General features: G+C 35.2%; 1 protein-coding gene across 1 annotated transcript in view; it reads left to right on the forward strand.

Annotated features, from left to right (window-relative positions):
• Window positions 1-14,664, forward strand: part of LOC144441013 (rap guanine nucleotide exchange factor 1-like) — a 58,681-nt gene extending 44,017 nt beyond the window's left edge. The window contains exons 6-21 of the mRNA XM_078130520.1: window positions 200-382; window positions 1,574-2,556; window positions 3,146-3,363; window positions 3,863-3,993; window positions 4,283-4,406; window positions 4,829-4,904; window positions 6,099-6,180; window positions 6,727-6,819; window positions 7,214-7,390; window positions 7,827-7,911; window positions 8,285-8,379; window positions 8,697-8,775; window positions 9,348-9,449; window positions 10,191-10,288; window positions 10,809-10,952; window positions 11,582-14,664. Coding sequence (XP_077986646.1) covers window positions 200-382; window positions 1,574-2,556; window positions 3,146-3,363; window positions 3,863-3,993; window positions 4,283-4,406; window positions 4,829-4,904; window positions 6,099-6,180; window positions 6,727-6,819; window positions 7,214-7,390; window positions 7,827-7,911; window positions 8,285-8,379; window positions 8,697-8,775; window positions 9,348-9,449; window positions 10,191-10,288; window positions 10,809-10,952; window positions 11,582-11,720 — 2,809 coding nt within the window. The 3' untranslated portion in view covers window positions 11,721-14,664. The remainder of the gene's footprint in view (window positions 1-199; window positions 383-1,573; window positions 2,557-3,145; window positions 3,364-3,862; window positions 3,994-4,282; window positions 4,407-4,828; window positions 4,905-6,098; window positions 6,181-6,726; window positions 6,820-7,213; window positions 7,391-7,826; window positions 7,912-8,284; window positions 8,380-8,696; window positions 8,776-9,347; window positions 9,450-10,190; window positions 10,289-10,808; window positions 10,953-11,581) is intronic.
• The last annotated feature ends 971 nt before the right edge of the window (window positions 14,665-15,635 follow it).

Here is a 15,635-nt window from a genome sequence, read left to right on the forward strand (position 1 = left end):
TTACTTAGCATTGAAGGTCCATTACCACCAGTGGAACCTATTACCCCTGCTATTAAATTTGATTTGCTTACTTGGTGTATTGGCATTGACTCATCAATTCATTCTTCATTTACAGTAGAATTCACTGGGAAGCGATGTCATCAAATCGTATCCTACCCTAATTCCATATTATTTTCACTATGTCATCCTCGCTTTTCAGCAATAACAGGCAACATCGTTCATCACTCCCCGAAATACCACTTACGCCCAAAGAGAAGGATACTCTGAGTACCCCTCTGTCTGCCTCCACCGATTTGTTAGACCGTGTAGGCTTGGAAGACATCCCACCACCCAAACCACCCTTACCAAAGCATAGAATCACTCCATTGATTATAAGCAATGGGTAAGTTAAAGTGTGTGGTATGAAATGTCCCTAAAATAAGCATAGTGTGTATTGTACTCTCTCTACTACTCTGTCCACTTCCTCTTGATTGTAAGTCCATGGAAAACATCCCATCAACCAAACTAAACTACCCCACAAAGCATAGAATCACTCCATCAATTATACGCAACGGGCAATGCAAATGTGTGATATATAGACCGTTCAAATCTCCATCAGATAAGCATAATGTATGGTAGACCAACGTTATGGCAATGGAGGGGGGATGGGGGAGGGGAGGTGTCATAGATGCATAAAAGTTGTAAGCCAATTCAAATTATTACATCCATTGAAGTTGCTATAAATCATTTTGCTGATATTAAGATTACAATAAGCATATATCTTTTTCTTGTGCTGTGCACCAAGTCCCATTATTACATTACTATTCTGCAGTCGATTTGAAACAAGTGTGGTGATTGGTTAAAATTTGAATACCAAATTTACATATTTGCAAGTTCTAGCCAATGAATGATTGCCATGTTGAGTTGTACATAAATTTGCAGCTTGTACCCAATGAACATTGATATTTTGAGGTTGCCATGCATCATACCCTGTAGTTGATAATCTTGACCCTCTCACTTCTCAGTTTAGTGTATGCATGTATTTAGGAAGTAGATATGAAGTAGTCTTAGTAATTTTAACATTTAAAGTTAAATTAATAGTATAGTGTGATGATTAACTAATAGACAAAATGTAGAATACTCACACTTCAGAAGATGGAAGCAAGCACAAACAGACACAGTATGAATGAAGTGTTGGTGAGAACAGTGATCAAGGGTGTTTTAAAAGATTCCATATACGTATTGATTGATTGATTGATTGATTGATTGATTGATTGATTGATTGATCATTCCGACTAGTTCTATTGTTAAAACAATATTTTCAATTCATGCAATGCATTGTTGCAAATTACCAAATAAGCATACCTCATTTACATAAATGCTTACCATTTGCATATTAAAGTGTGAACACCTATACTGTGTGATTTGAACTATTTACAAGTTGTACACAATGGGTAATCAGAGTAGACATTGGGTTAATATATGAATAGGTTATATCTGAATAAAAGTTAACTATACATTTAGAAATTGATTCAGGTAAGTTCTTTTCCTCATTTTACATATTATCATGAATTACATATTTTGTTTTCTCCAGGAATACTTATACAGGTACACCAGGTGCACCTGCTCTACCTGTGAAAAGATTGTCAGGTCCTCCAGCTCTTCGCAGTGACACTGCATCCGAATCTTCAGAAGTGTGGAACAATGGATATGGTTCGCCATCTTCTCCTTATGATAATGTAGATCAAGGATATCCCAGTAGATCTCCTAGCGACAGCACTGCATCACTTCATAGCCGAACTGAGGACTCGCCTTCCCATAGCAGTTCTGGAAGACCAAGTAGTCTGATTTCTGCCGAAAGTACTGGAATGTCACAGGGAGTGCAAGCAGATTTCCCAGAATATGACTCTGATTATGACTACCTAGATGAAAATTATAAACCTGAACACGTGGTGAAAAGTGAAAGCAGTCACCAACAGGCTGTATCAACGACCTCTCACAGTGTTCGGTCTGAGAGCTCTCAAGGTGCACTTCAAAGGTTTTCTGAACAAAGCTCATTTTCAAAGTCGGAAAGTTCATGGTCAAAATCAGAAAGTTCATGGTCGAAATCAGAATCTTCTGTTACAGCTGAAAAGAGAGTTGAAAAAACAGCAACCTTCATGGTGTCGTCATCAGCTGTGTCAGCTACAGACAATTCAGCACAGTCTTTACTTGAAAGACTGCGCCAACAGTCAAACCTGAAATGTTTGCCAAACTATTCATTTGACCCAACAACTCAACAGCAAACATTGAGCACAGACATGAGTGATGTGACTGATATATCAACTCGTAACACCTTGTCTGACATCACATGGCGTCATTCATACCCCCCTAAACCACCAATACCTGATAAGAAAAGACAGAAGTCTCAGTATGATAACCTACAGTGCAATACTACTACAACTATGTCATTGTCACATGATGATGTCTGGCAACCGCAGGCTTCTATGGAAGCACATCTACAGATGCAGAGAGCTGGGATGATTCCAACAGATGGGGAGGAACCACCTCCCCTACCTGTTAAGAAGAAACAGACAAGTATGTACATAACATAATTGATCTCTTGGTTGATTAGATGTCTTGATAGTTCATAGTGTGGCAGGAATGTCATATTTTACAAACTATGGGTTGACTAAACTGATAAAATTCATAATTTGCTGGCACTCCTGTTAACTACAACCCACGAAAAAAACACCGGTGCGTTTGCTTCCTTGCAGTAAGCAGGAATGGGACAAGTTTCATGCAAAGACACACAATGTAATTAGTGGCAGTAACAAAGCATAAACACCATATAGGACATCCATTACTTTTGCTAATATCCTAAAGATGTTGACAAGTACACTTACGTCATATTAACTGATTTATTGTGTGCATTCTGCATCTTACCTTTATAAAACCATGCAACATTTCTTACAGAAAAGGATGTTAAAAGTTAATTGAAACTACTTTGAGTACTCAAAGAGTGTGTACCACGTAATCATATCAAATTCATTTACTGTATAATTGACCAATGCACTGTAATGTCTGTAGAATATTATAATATTGATCAATGTTTTCAGTGTCTACCAATATCTACATCTATGATGTCTATATATGTCTATTAATATATATAATATAATGTCTATAGTCAATGCCTATCTCGGAGTACTAAAGAGTTACACCGGTGAACCTGGAGAGGAAAACTTCAAGAGACGTTCGTTCTATGAGTATGTGTCCAACATGGAGTATGAAAGGTACTATACACAGTCTGAAGGCAGGGAGATAGCTTTAGAAGAAAGCCAAAGATCTGTGTCTCCTGCTTTAGGACCACCACTGCCACCAAAGATCAAAGATTCTTTTCATGAGGTGTGTACAAGACTTGTAGAGGAAGGGGGAGGGGGAGGAGGGAGGGGGTGTTTAATATGGGATGTACAAGACTGCAGGTGGACGAGTCATGGATAGCTGGAGGGATGGGCAGACAGATGTATGTATGAATGGATGGATTGGTGGGCGGGTTGGTTAGTTAGTGGATGGATGGTAGAGTCTGATATGTATTTAGTCAGTAGATCATGGATTGGTGAAAGGATATGAGAGTGACTGGAGTGGGGTTGAATGGAGTGGATGGATGGATGGATGGATGGATGGATGGATGGATGGATGGATGGATGGATGGATGAATGGATGGATGGATGGATGGATGGATGGATGGATGGTCATTGCGCAATGTATAAAGTTGAAACTATGAATTTCTACTGTAACCAGCTTGTCAGTGGGATGTAGTCAAACTAGATGTGTATGTATGTAAACATGATTGATTGTAACATTATCTGATATGTTATCTAACTTTAATAACCTTTAATTGTAGGACATGAGAATGAGGTATAACACAAGTCCTGAGGCTGCTGCTTCTGCCATTGTCAGTGTTAGAAAGAAGGCTGAAAGTATGATAGAAGGCAAAGCAGCTAAGGAGAGTCATAGGCAACAAAAACAAGACAAGTAAGTATTGCATATAATTAAAAGTAGAATTTGAACACCAAATCCATGGATTGAAATGACAAATTGTCTGGCTTGACATGCTCATGGAAAGTCCTTGTAAAGTCCTGGAATTTCAAACCACTCCAGGAATGTCCTTGTAAAGTCCTGGAATTTCAAACCACTCCTGGAAAATCGGCCTGCTCATCAAACTCGACTAGTTTTATGTTAACAAACAAACAAACAAATGGACAGAAATGCTCTGATGTTTAATAAATGAGTCACATGTATTTTAACTTCTTTGTATTTGAAGGGAGGATCTTCCATGTTCACCAACTAGTAAGTGTTCTGATTCTGATGCCCCTGTCCTTGATCCAGCGGAGACAAATCCATTAGATTTGCTGAATGTCAGTCATTTACTTATACCCAAGAAAGAGGTAAGGAGATGATGTGTTTTAAAAGATGTGATGTGATATGACACGACTGTGACGTGATACAGTGCAATGCAACGCAACGTTTCCTATGCTAATATTACCATCCAATGTTCCCGAGATAGATTTATAACATGCTATGAAATGATAATACTTTATACAATGAAACGTACTGGAAAACTCTGACTTAGAATAACAAGTCAAACATCTAAATTCACAATAGTATGACATGAGGATACACACTTGTAAACATTTTGTTTTATCGACACTTCATGCTTGACAACTATCATATCTCTTTTGACTACTGAAAAGTACAGTCAAGTACTTACTAGGTTTTCTCTCTTTATTGTTGTAAATGAGTTTGTCTTTAAAAGGTTACAGTTTTATATTTGGAATAGTAGTTGTAACTATACAATTGTTTTACACAGGATGAAGATGGTCCTAATGTTAGGGGAGGTACTCCGGATGTGTTGATAGTCCATGCTACTGGTGTCAGTAAAAAAGGTAAACGAGGTACAGATCATAATTATTTAGAGGTGGGGTAGAGGTTTTGGGGGGGGGGGGGGCATTCAGTGGGAAGATGTTCAAGGGATGGTCACAGCAAAGATACCCTATAAAGGCACAAGATCAGTTTCTGTGAAATTGCAAGTAGTTGTCGGTGATGTAAAATCATGAAATTTCTCTATATCCTGCAGTGGTGTTCCCCTTCAATTTCAATTTAATAGCCACGGACAATGATGGAAACATTTTGCTGCCATGACTCATACTACATAACTATTCTCTTAGTATATTTGTATTATATTGAGAAAGGACACTTTAATATGACAGTGAAAATCTCTTGAGTCGTTTCCAGGGGATCTATAAGTGACATTGATCCATAATTTATTGTTGTTGTTATTATAATTATATATACTTTGCTGTGGGTAAAATAGCTCTCCATCACCAATCCCTTAAGACGTAATACTTGGTGTGATATTGAGATATAATTAGTATTTTATTACAAGCAATAATTACAATGGCTATTTCTGCTTGGTTAATAATCCTGTTTTTCATATTTTATAGTTTTTTGGGTATAAACAGATTCCCCCCTGGTAGAAAGATGATTAATTTGGTTTCTATGATGAGTCTATAGTGGGCATACCTACACCGCACTCTCTGTATATGGGACTTCAAATATATCAACATGTTTTGAAAAATAGAATATAGATTTTTTTATACAAATAAGCCATGTAGGGGTATACCCATAGGAATGTATATGCGCTACCAATTGTATTGAATTGTCTGTGTACTTCATTCATAATAGTCGTGTATGTTTATTGAAAGGTTGATTTTGTTTCTTATGTTAATATCATCACAAATAGCCTGAGAGATCCAGTCGTGGTTTCCACTTGTATAATAGCTCTCCAACAGGCAGTGCGTGATTACATTTCACTTGAAGTCTATTTCACCTTATATACTTTGAGAAAATTCTTAAGCATAGCATAGGTACATGTAATTATCAACCCCGTGTTTAGGGATATTTTATAGATGGGAAAAGTGGTCTAATATTTCCGGATATTTTGTGAAAAACTTCCTCATTTGGGTGGCACACATCCCAATACACCTTCCTATTGGACTAACTAAGTTAAACCCTTGCTTTAAGAAATCTTCCTGATAAATTTAATAAAAACGTTACAATTGGCTTTCTTTCTGTTGTAGATTTCATGCTTCAAGAAGCGTTCCTGACAACTTACAGAACCTTCATACAGCCTGGTGAATTAATCAACAAGTTACTCTACAGATATCCTTTATATAGCTACTCTCATTATGCCACCATGATTGTGTTTAATGAACCTCCCTAGGGAGCCTCAAAGCACCCCCAAGTTGCTGTCATTCAAAATTGAGATAATGTGTAGTACTCACGGCCAGAAAGTACAGTTACTTTTCAGAAATTGCTAACTACGATGGAATTATCACGATCTTGGATTCTAAACCAGCTAAGAGACCAAGATCAAATTTCATATCTCTGAGTATAGACTTGGCCCAAGTTCCTTTAATTCCAGGGTTTCGGATAAGTTTGATGTATGATCCTAATTTTGATATTTTCTCACCTGTACTGAACACAAGTATGTTTGTCAATTGTACTGCAAGTAGTGTGTTTTTAATACCAATTTGACCTCTGACACACAATTTGGTATGCCCCTATCTAATACTATATGGTGATTCACTCAGTGTTTATCCTTTGAACCCACAACAAAATGTGTTGTCTTTTATTTGAGGGCAAACTGACAGTAAATGTTAGGATTGGAGTGCAAGCATGTATTTATTGTCCTTGACCTGTTGTTACGTATAATAAATTCCGTCCAATGAGTGACAGAGACTGTCAGAGAGCCAGCAAAAATGCCTTCTTTCTCTTACTCAGGGTTGCTGATGAATTGATGTAAGTAACTTCTACGTACTTTTAGGCAATGGTCATTGTGAGGACCATGGTGTGTATAAGTCTCTATCGACTTCTTAAGATGAAGTTTGTGTGGAAAATTGAAATAACATTACAGTAAGATGTACTTAATGATGTTCATTCTGATTGGTTGTTAAATACACAGTATTTACAAGGTTGATCCTGATTGGTTGCTTAGTGTGAAGCACTTACAAGGTTGATCCTGATTGGTTGAATGTGCTGTGTCATTAGGAAAGCTTAGAGGTGTGTAGTGTGTTGACTATGATAAATGAAACTCAAAGAGAACAAATCAACTTTGAAATGATGTGGTACTTATGTTCTAAGTTTATATTCCAGTGTAATGGTTTTATGTATTCCACTCTTTCTATCATTACAGAGGTCAAATTGAAGACCATATCATAGACATCCTAATGGAGTTGGTATTCCAGCTGTTATGTGATGGTAACCTGCGATTGGCTATCGTCCTTAGAGATAAACTATTAGCCAAAGTAGAAAGTAACAAGAAATGTGCAAAGACCATCAAGCCTTTAGCCAGTTTGGCCGTACATTTAGGGTGAGTCAAAATAAATATGCATATAAACGAGTGTCCATAGACTCAAACAAAAATTTCTTCTCAGACTCAGAAATATTTGTTAAAAAATGAATCCCAAATTTGTTCTCACATCTTGTCCCAACATCCACAATGAGTCTGACTAGAGACAGCAGCAACAATTTGAGATTTATTTGTTTGATTGACTCTGAGTAGAATTTTTTGTATCTGTTAACAAATTTGTATTTTTAGCAATGAATGGAATTTATGATTTCCAGCACCTATTATATAAATACTTAATAAATCTCTAAAAATGTTCCAATAATCTTTTATATTTTATGACCAAGTTGTTCATATTAATCATTATTTTTTTGTTTTATCCCAATCACGTACAAAACAATTTCTCATTTACTAAACATGTTATTGTTATTTAACACCATGAAATCGTTTGTCTTTTTAGGAGGGAGACGCTATTTGATTTCCATGCATCAGAACTTGCTGAACAAATGACCTTCCTGGACTCAGAACTCTTCCAGAAAATAGAGGTGAGGTTTTAATACCAAACTCTGAAGATGACATTTTAGAAATGGATTTCATGTCTTTTACTCTATCACATATATAGATAGTAAAGAATGCAATATTCTTCAGCCATGGCCATTAATTTTTGATTTGGTCATGATTTCTTGTACATGAATGAAGTTGTACAGAATGAAGTTATGATAGATATCAAATGTGAATTGATATTGAAGGGCGCCCTCATACTTTATAACACAGATGTAAGAAATTGATTGTAAACATTGAATGTAAATAGTGTCTTTCATAGACAGTTTTCATCCATGTACTAATAACCTGCTGCTATGACCTAAAATAGAAAGTATATGTAAACAGGTTCATTTTGGTTATTTTACTATCATGTAGATACCAGAAGTGTTGCTGTGGGCAAAAGAACAGTCTGACGAACTGAGCCCTAATTTGACTATATTTACAGACCATTTTAACAAAATGTCCTACTGGTAAGGAAATATACTTCCCATTTATTACATCTGGTTAAAACTGGATAAAACTAGTTTAAAACCAGTTAAAACTGGTTAAATCTGGTTAAACTAGTTAAAACCAGTTAAAACCACACATGCACTCACATGCCATGGGGTTCTGTCATAGTTTTGACATGACATATTAGAAAATACTTGATTCTGTCAGTAAATTTTTGGTCATAAATATTGATGTCTATGGAATAGATATCTTATGAGGGAATTTGGTGAAATCATTGAAAAGTATATTGTGTATATTTGTTGTCAGTTATTGAGTTATATAATTTTTTTTCAAATAGGTGTCGGTCACTTATTCTTCTTCAAGACAAAGCTCAAGAGAGAGAAAAATTACTTGCCAAATTTATCAAGATAATGAAGGTAAGAAACTCTTTTAGTTATGTAATATATATAGATTTGATGCACATGTCCTCTTAGCTTAGTTAGAGAAATGAAATTATTCTACATGTAAAACCCTCCTTGTAAATCAAAATCCAAGATGGCTCCCAGTGTTTCCCCAGGTGAATAGTCTAACATTTGAACACTTATAAGGATCATCCTGATTGGTTATTCAGTTGTAGTCTTTAATGTCTATAAAAGCTTATCTCATTGGCTTGTAGACTGACTGAAGGGTTTGTCATTGTTTGCTCTCAACACATTGCTGTCTAGTAAGCAACAGCAGTATGAAGCACCCACAATGATGAAACTCTCCATGGAATTAGTTTGTTATATATTTACAAAGATCATCCTGGTTAGGTTACACAATAATACCCTATATGGGCTTCATACAACTCTTTACGATTGTGAAACATATTTTCCATAGTCACTCTCCATACATGTTGATGTATACATCTTGTACAGTTTTCCAAGACATAAAAATCTAAATTCTCCCAAATTCTCTCAAAGCCTATACATAGATATATATTGACCATTGGTATTATTGTATATTTCAGCACTTGAGGAGAATGAATAACTTCAATTCGTACTTGGCACTACTGTCAGCTTTAGACTCTGCACCGATAAGGAGACTGGAATGGCAGAAACAGACAGCTGCTGTAAGTAGGATTTCTATAACAGATATATTAGAATGTAAATAATACATCGTATATGGTCTTGATTATTGGGTGTATAGATGTGTTAATTTGTATATAGGTACAACCTGTGAAAATACACTGGTGTATTTGCTTGCTTGTGGTAAGCAGGAATGAGACAAGTTTCATACAAAGACATACACTGTAGTTAGTGTCAGTAACTTATCAAAGTATAAACACCACAGGAACCAGGATCCCATAACTCTGTTTACTGATAGAATGCTACATGGTAGAACAATCAAGTCCAACTGTTACTGTATAAGTGATTGTGATTGTATAAGAGATATACCTGCTAAGCTTCTTATACTTTTCGAAAAATTGTTGATGGCTGTTGGTTCCTACAAATCATGGCTCTGTGTGTATCAGGGTTATCCCATTACTTATAGCAAATATAGATCAAGCATTTAAAGATTCTGTAGCTTAGATCCTATCAATTTGGATTATTTCTGTATTTAGACTGTGGCTGTATGGGTCATTTTCAGGCCCTGATAGGATAGGGTTACAGCACCATCTACAGGCCATATCTGGAAGACTTACAGTGCCAACTACTGACTGTGATGTGATGGCGGTTTTAAAAAGGGAAAATACAAAATAACATCAAGATAATATTTTAGACATATTGCCAAACACGGAACAGATTGATTCTACACTAAGTTGAATGAAATTTTATACATTTTTGTTTTCTCCTTTTTATTTTATCTGCAGGATTTACAAGAGTATTGTATATTGATAGACAGTTCATCCTCCTTCAAAGCATACAGGGCAGCCCTGGCTGAAGCTAAACCACCATGTATACCCTATCTGTGAGTACATCTACAGAAAAGTTAAAAAACGTCAACTGAATGGTGTATATGTGACGATATAGAAAATAATATGGCAGTCGTATGACAATATTGTAAACCACAGACCTTTTTACGACCCTGTCCGAAACGTACAAAATATAGAATAGTACAATGAAAGATGCTGGACTCCATATTTCGTTGCTTCAGCAGAAATAGGTGCTCTGACTTGCAAGAATGTCGTACGACTGAATTGTTCAATCGTTTTGATAATCAAGGAATTTTACACCTTTCACAAAATTTCTTGAAAAAATTGAACTTACTTCTTGAAACCTAATGTGTAGAAAGAATAAATACTTCCAGCTGCACTGTGCCAACTGAAGAAAGCTGACTGATTTAGCCAAAATATACTACTAGGTAAATTATTTACACTACGAGTTTGGAAATACTACAAAATATGATTCCAGAACAAGGAGACAATATGTTTGGTTGCAGGGTACAAATATGATGATTGTAACTGATGTATTTCTGTTTGTATTATCAGGGGTCTGATTTTACAGGATATTACATTTATTAATCTTGGTAATCCAAACACACTGGAATCAGAAGGTCACAAAGAATGTGTTAATTTCTCCAAATGTTGGCAACAGTTCACTATCCTAGATACTATGAGAATGTTTAAGAAAATGTAAGTATTATCTTGAGATAGTTTGCCATATTATGAAAGGAGAGAAATTTTTTTATTTATTTGTATATTTTTTGTGACTCCCAATGCGCCATGTGGATGAGGATGAGATAGTTATTCTGGATTTTTAATTTATAAAACAATTTTATCATGGCTTCCTACTTGAAAAATCAATGTGAAACAACATCAACTAAGTCTGTGTTTGTAACTCAGTAAAGTGCAAAAAACTAACAAATGTGTAACAAAAAAAAGTTTGTTATTGTATTTACAATAACAAAAATTTTACATATTACTATGTTACGACGACGCACATCTACATTACTGGTTCTGCTGTTTTCGAAATAAGAGTCAAAACATTCAAAATTGCTATCACTTTCCCCAATTTTTCTTTGATATTACTGGCACTGGTATAATTATGTTATTCTCCAATATTTTTCTTCATTCAAACCGGAAATACTCCTGACCTAAGGGGTTGTCACTACTCATCTAGCGACTCATAGTGACAAAGGTCCCTTAGATCACTCATATTTTCCTTGGCTGAATGAAGACAAATATTGGGGAATATAAACATCTATACAACTACTATGCTTTAAAATGTAGTTTTCAAGAGTTCTCCTTTATTTTTTTTTCAGTAAATATGATCTGTCACCAAATGAACGTGTTATTGCGTTCTTTAATGATTTCAACGATTTCCTACATGAAGAAGCCATGTGGCAGCTATCGGAAAAAATCAAGCCAAGAGGTGGAAAACAGAAAGATCCTACAGACTAGAGATCTCTGAGTAAACACTAGATGTCTTCATTTTCGGAAGAATTTTGTAGAAAAGTCATCGTTGTGTCTTTCGTGTGACACTGTTGAAAATGATATGCACTAACATTACAATGTTTTTTATAAAGTGATGTACATATTTGATAGTCAACCATATTGGGTTCAAAGGTCAGCGAGTGTTTGTGTCAGAGGTCATTGACCTGTGTGTTACCCAATATTTTGCAAATGTTGCAGTTTTAATATGCAAGTTTGACATACAGATCTCGTAGTGTGTGTACATTTTGAATCTGGTACACAACATGTCTTTTCTGGCAGGGAAACTGATTCTTCCCACACCGTATTATCATAGACAATATGGGAATTCATTATTCCAGAATTTCCACTATAAAGCCTATTTTTTTTAACCATAACAAGAGTTCATCTGACACATTTGAAAGAGTGTAAGTAGACTACATCTAACTAACTGATGTAAAAATGTTATGAACAACAACAACAAAATAGTCCATGAAGAGAAAGTTACCATGCAAATTCTATCAAATATATGCACAAAATAATCTTGTACTGAGTTGGTGAGGATATGTATGCTCCTCAGGAAATTCAACAGAATGTCGAACATGATTTTTTTGTGATAATTATGTTGCACATGATATTGTAAAACCAAGACATTTTTGATTCAGCATTTCCAATGTTAATAATGAGATATGTACTACTAGTAACTCCTACGTGGGTTTACTGAACATTCTACGAAGATTCCTTGCATATATTATGCTGAAATGTTTTGGAAACTTCAAAAGTTTTACCCAAAACTTAGTTACATGACAACCTCTAAGACAACCTCAGCATAACAGTTATATAGAGAATGTTAAGTCAGATTTTTCACTGATGTTCAATGACAAAAAAAAAATATGCCAGTTAAACTTTGGTCATAAGATATAGTCCAAGACAAAATATAACTAGAAGTTTATTTTATACCACAAAAACAGTTTTGTTAAACAGTTGATATTTGAGTTGAGAATTTTGAAAATAAACTCTTTCCTACATTTGGGTATTTATTCTCCATGTACACCATTCAGACTACAAGAAAATGTCATCATTATTTCCTACCTACTCAGAAATCTGAAGAAGAGTTTGTTTTTGTGCATTGACAAATCATTTTTGTAGTAGAATGTTTTCATTGTTGTACTGTATCACGCTATTTGTACATTCATTGCAAGTTATTTGGTGTAGCTGCCAGCAAAATTGCACTTCTTTGTCTTGCACGGACTTGCAATCTAAAGACAAAAAATTCACTAAATTTCTTTCTAAAGCTTCCTTTTTTAAAAACTCCTGGCATTACGACTAGTCATTTACATGCAAATTGTGTCTTAGCGAAAGGATTTAAACATGCATAGAAGACCTAAGCTGATTGGGCAAGCAGTTCAAGTATGGTGTGTTTTATTAAAATGTAGACCAATCAGTGGTGAGTTTACATCAATATGCAAAAGATTTCTAGTGCTTTCTTTTGTGTTGTCTCTATTTATTTGTCCGTCACTACTAGGATTGTTGCCATGGTTTCACACTGTTGTCCTGACGACACCCTTTTAGCATATGTAAGGTGAAATTGTCAGCAAGGAATGCAAGTATGGTGTGCCAGTAGTTTGATCAAGAGCACTTATTTATGGCTCATTTTAGTAATGTGCCATTTCATTATTTTGACAACTCTGACCTAGATTGCTGTGTTAAGTTTAATACCATGGTCAACAAAACCCAAAATGTTAACATCATAAACATTTCACCAGAATAACAAGGCTAAAGATTTGTCCTGTTTTGAGAAGAAAAAAAATTGTGTATTGCTATGTTCTGTCTACCTATTAATCACAGTTCACAGTGTTCCACATAATTATTACTGTGGAAAACCAGCTATCAGCTAAGATACACACAATGATCCATTGTTTTGTCACTGTGGAAAGCCAGCTATCAGTTTTTCTTCAGTGTTTATTTCATAGACTTCCATGATTTTGCAGTGTACATTTTGGGGACTTCCAGTTTTTTGCAGTCTTGATTACAGGGTTATTATATCCATGGAAACAAGGCACTACTATCATCAACTTATGTAATCTACCACATTGAATAGTAATAGTTTAAGCTGCCTGAAAGCTGACTGTCCACAGTCCTATGTTATGATCAATGCAACACTTTCCACTTTATTGACACAAAGTATGCCAGGATACATGTATGTGACATGAACATGGTCATCCATTAGTATTTTATCAAAACGTTCTTTGTAACTGTTCAAAACAGACTTATAAATCATATACAGATGTTATATAACATGACAAATTGATCACAGTCCCACAGAAGATTACTATGCTATGCATCCTCAATGATTTGAATTTCATTTGTATTTCTAGATTATGCCACAAGAGGGCGCTACATATGAAAAAAAAATGAAAGTACCTGATCCCATCATGGGCTGCCTTCTTTCCCAGCATAGATTTATAGCACTTTACAAATGTTGTGTTTATTTGATTGATTATTTTATCTCTATTTAACCTGCCTCAAAAACCTATACAACAAAAAATGTACCACGTCAATGAACTTGAAAATATATTGCATGTGAAACATGTATTTGATGTGTTATTGATGCTGTACATATGCTTCAGAGTGTATCACAGTTTTAGAAGAGTGATTTTCATTCAAAGTGTAAGAAATATAGCATTTTAATAAAGAAATTAGTCATAATTTAAAAGTTTTGGTTTTTATCTGACCGATTACTACTTACTATTTATCAAAGATATTTTAATATCTGCTGCTTGCATTTGAAATCTATTTTCAACCTTATTGAAAGTGTGAGATTTAACGAGGTAAATGTGTGATAGAAAGTGGAGGGAGGTTAGCACTGTGTAGAAAGTGTGGGATGTAATGTGGAGAGGGGAAGTAGACTAAAAGATTTGTTTGCTGTGGATACTCCACTGTGCTTATGGCCTACATCTGTCAATAAACTGGATGCAACGATTTGATTGGATGCAACAAGAATTTGCAACGATTTGATTGGATGCAACAAGAATTTGCAACGATTTGATTGGTTGCAACAAGAATTTGTTGCAGAATGGAAAGGCTGCAGTTGTTAGTCATAGTTGGTTACAACAATGTGGAGTGTCTACAATTCTTCCAGTCCATGGTGGGTGGGGGGGGGGGGGTGAACACTATGAAAAGTATGATATGTAATGGGGGGAGGGGGTCATAACAATGCAGAGACAAACAAATGACAGTTTGGTAGATTCATTGGTGTTTTGTATTTGAATTGCATTTACTCACCGGTGCTCATATTGTGACAAGATTTTTGAAAATGTGTCTTTCCTCTATCTCAAAACCAAACATTATAACTGTCAGTAAAAAGATATGAATTTTGAATTTCATTTCTATTTTATGTTCACAACATTAGAGACAGATTCAGAATGTGATTCGTATTTCAGTTATCACAGAATACTGTATCAAAGACAGGTTGAGATTCAGATTTGAATGTGTATTATTCATTCTTTGAAATATTTATATGTGTTGTAGCTCTTACATGTTCCAGTAGATTTTCATGTGTGATCTTGTCTTTCAATACATGTGAAAGTCAATAGAAAGACTGTAGAAGTGTCACCAACTAAGGTCTGACTGCACTAAACCCTGGAATAGATTGGCTCCTGATTTGACACCAGATGTTATCAGCCAATTAAAATGATCATCTGATATTTTGCCTACTTAATTTTTGAAGCTTCATTCTTGCCAAAACTAGTTCCCTTATTGTTTGATAAATGGAAAGTAGTGAAAACAGAAGAATAATATAAATTTATCATAGAGGGCGCACTTTCACTTGTTAACCATAGACTTTGAAAATGTTGTAAAGGGAATGTACACAGAAAAATAATTTTATTTGTATCACAGTGTTCT

Source organism: Glandiceps talaboti, chromosome 10, assembly GCF_964340395.1.
Source record: "Glandiceps talaboti chromosome 10, keGlaTala1.1, whole genome shotgun sequence".
Taxonomy (NCBI): Eukaryota; Metazoa; Hemichordata; class Enteropneusta; family Spengelidae; genus Glandiceps; species Glandiceps talaboti.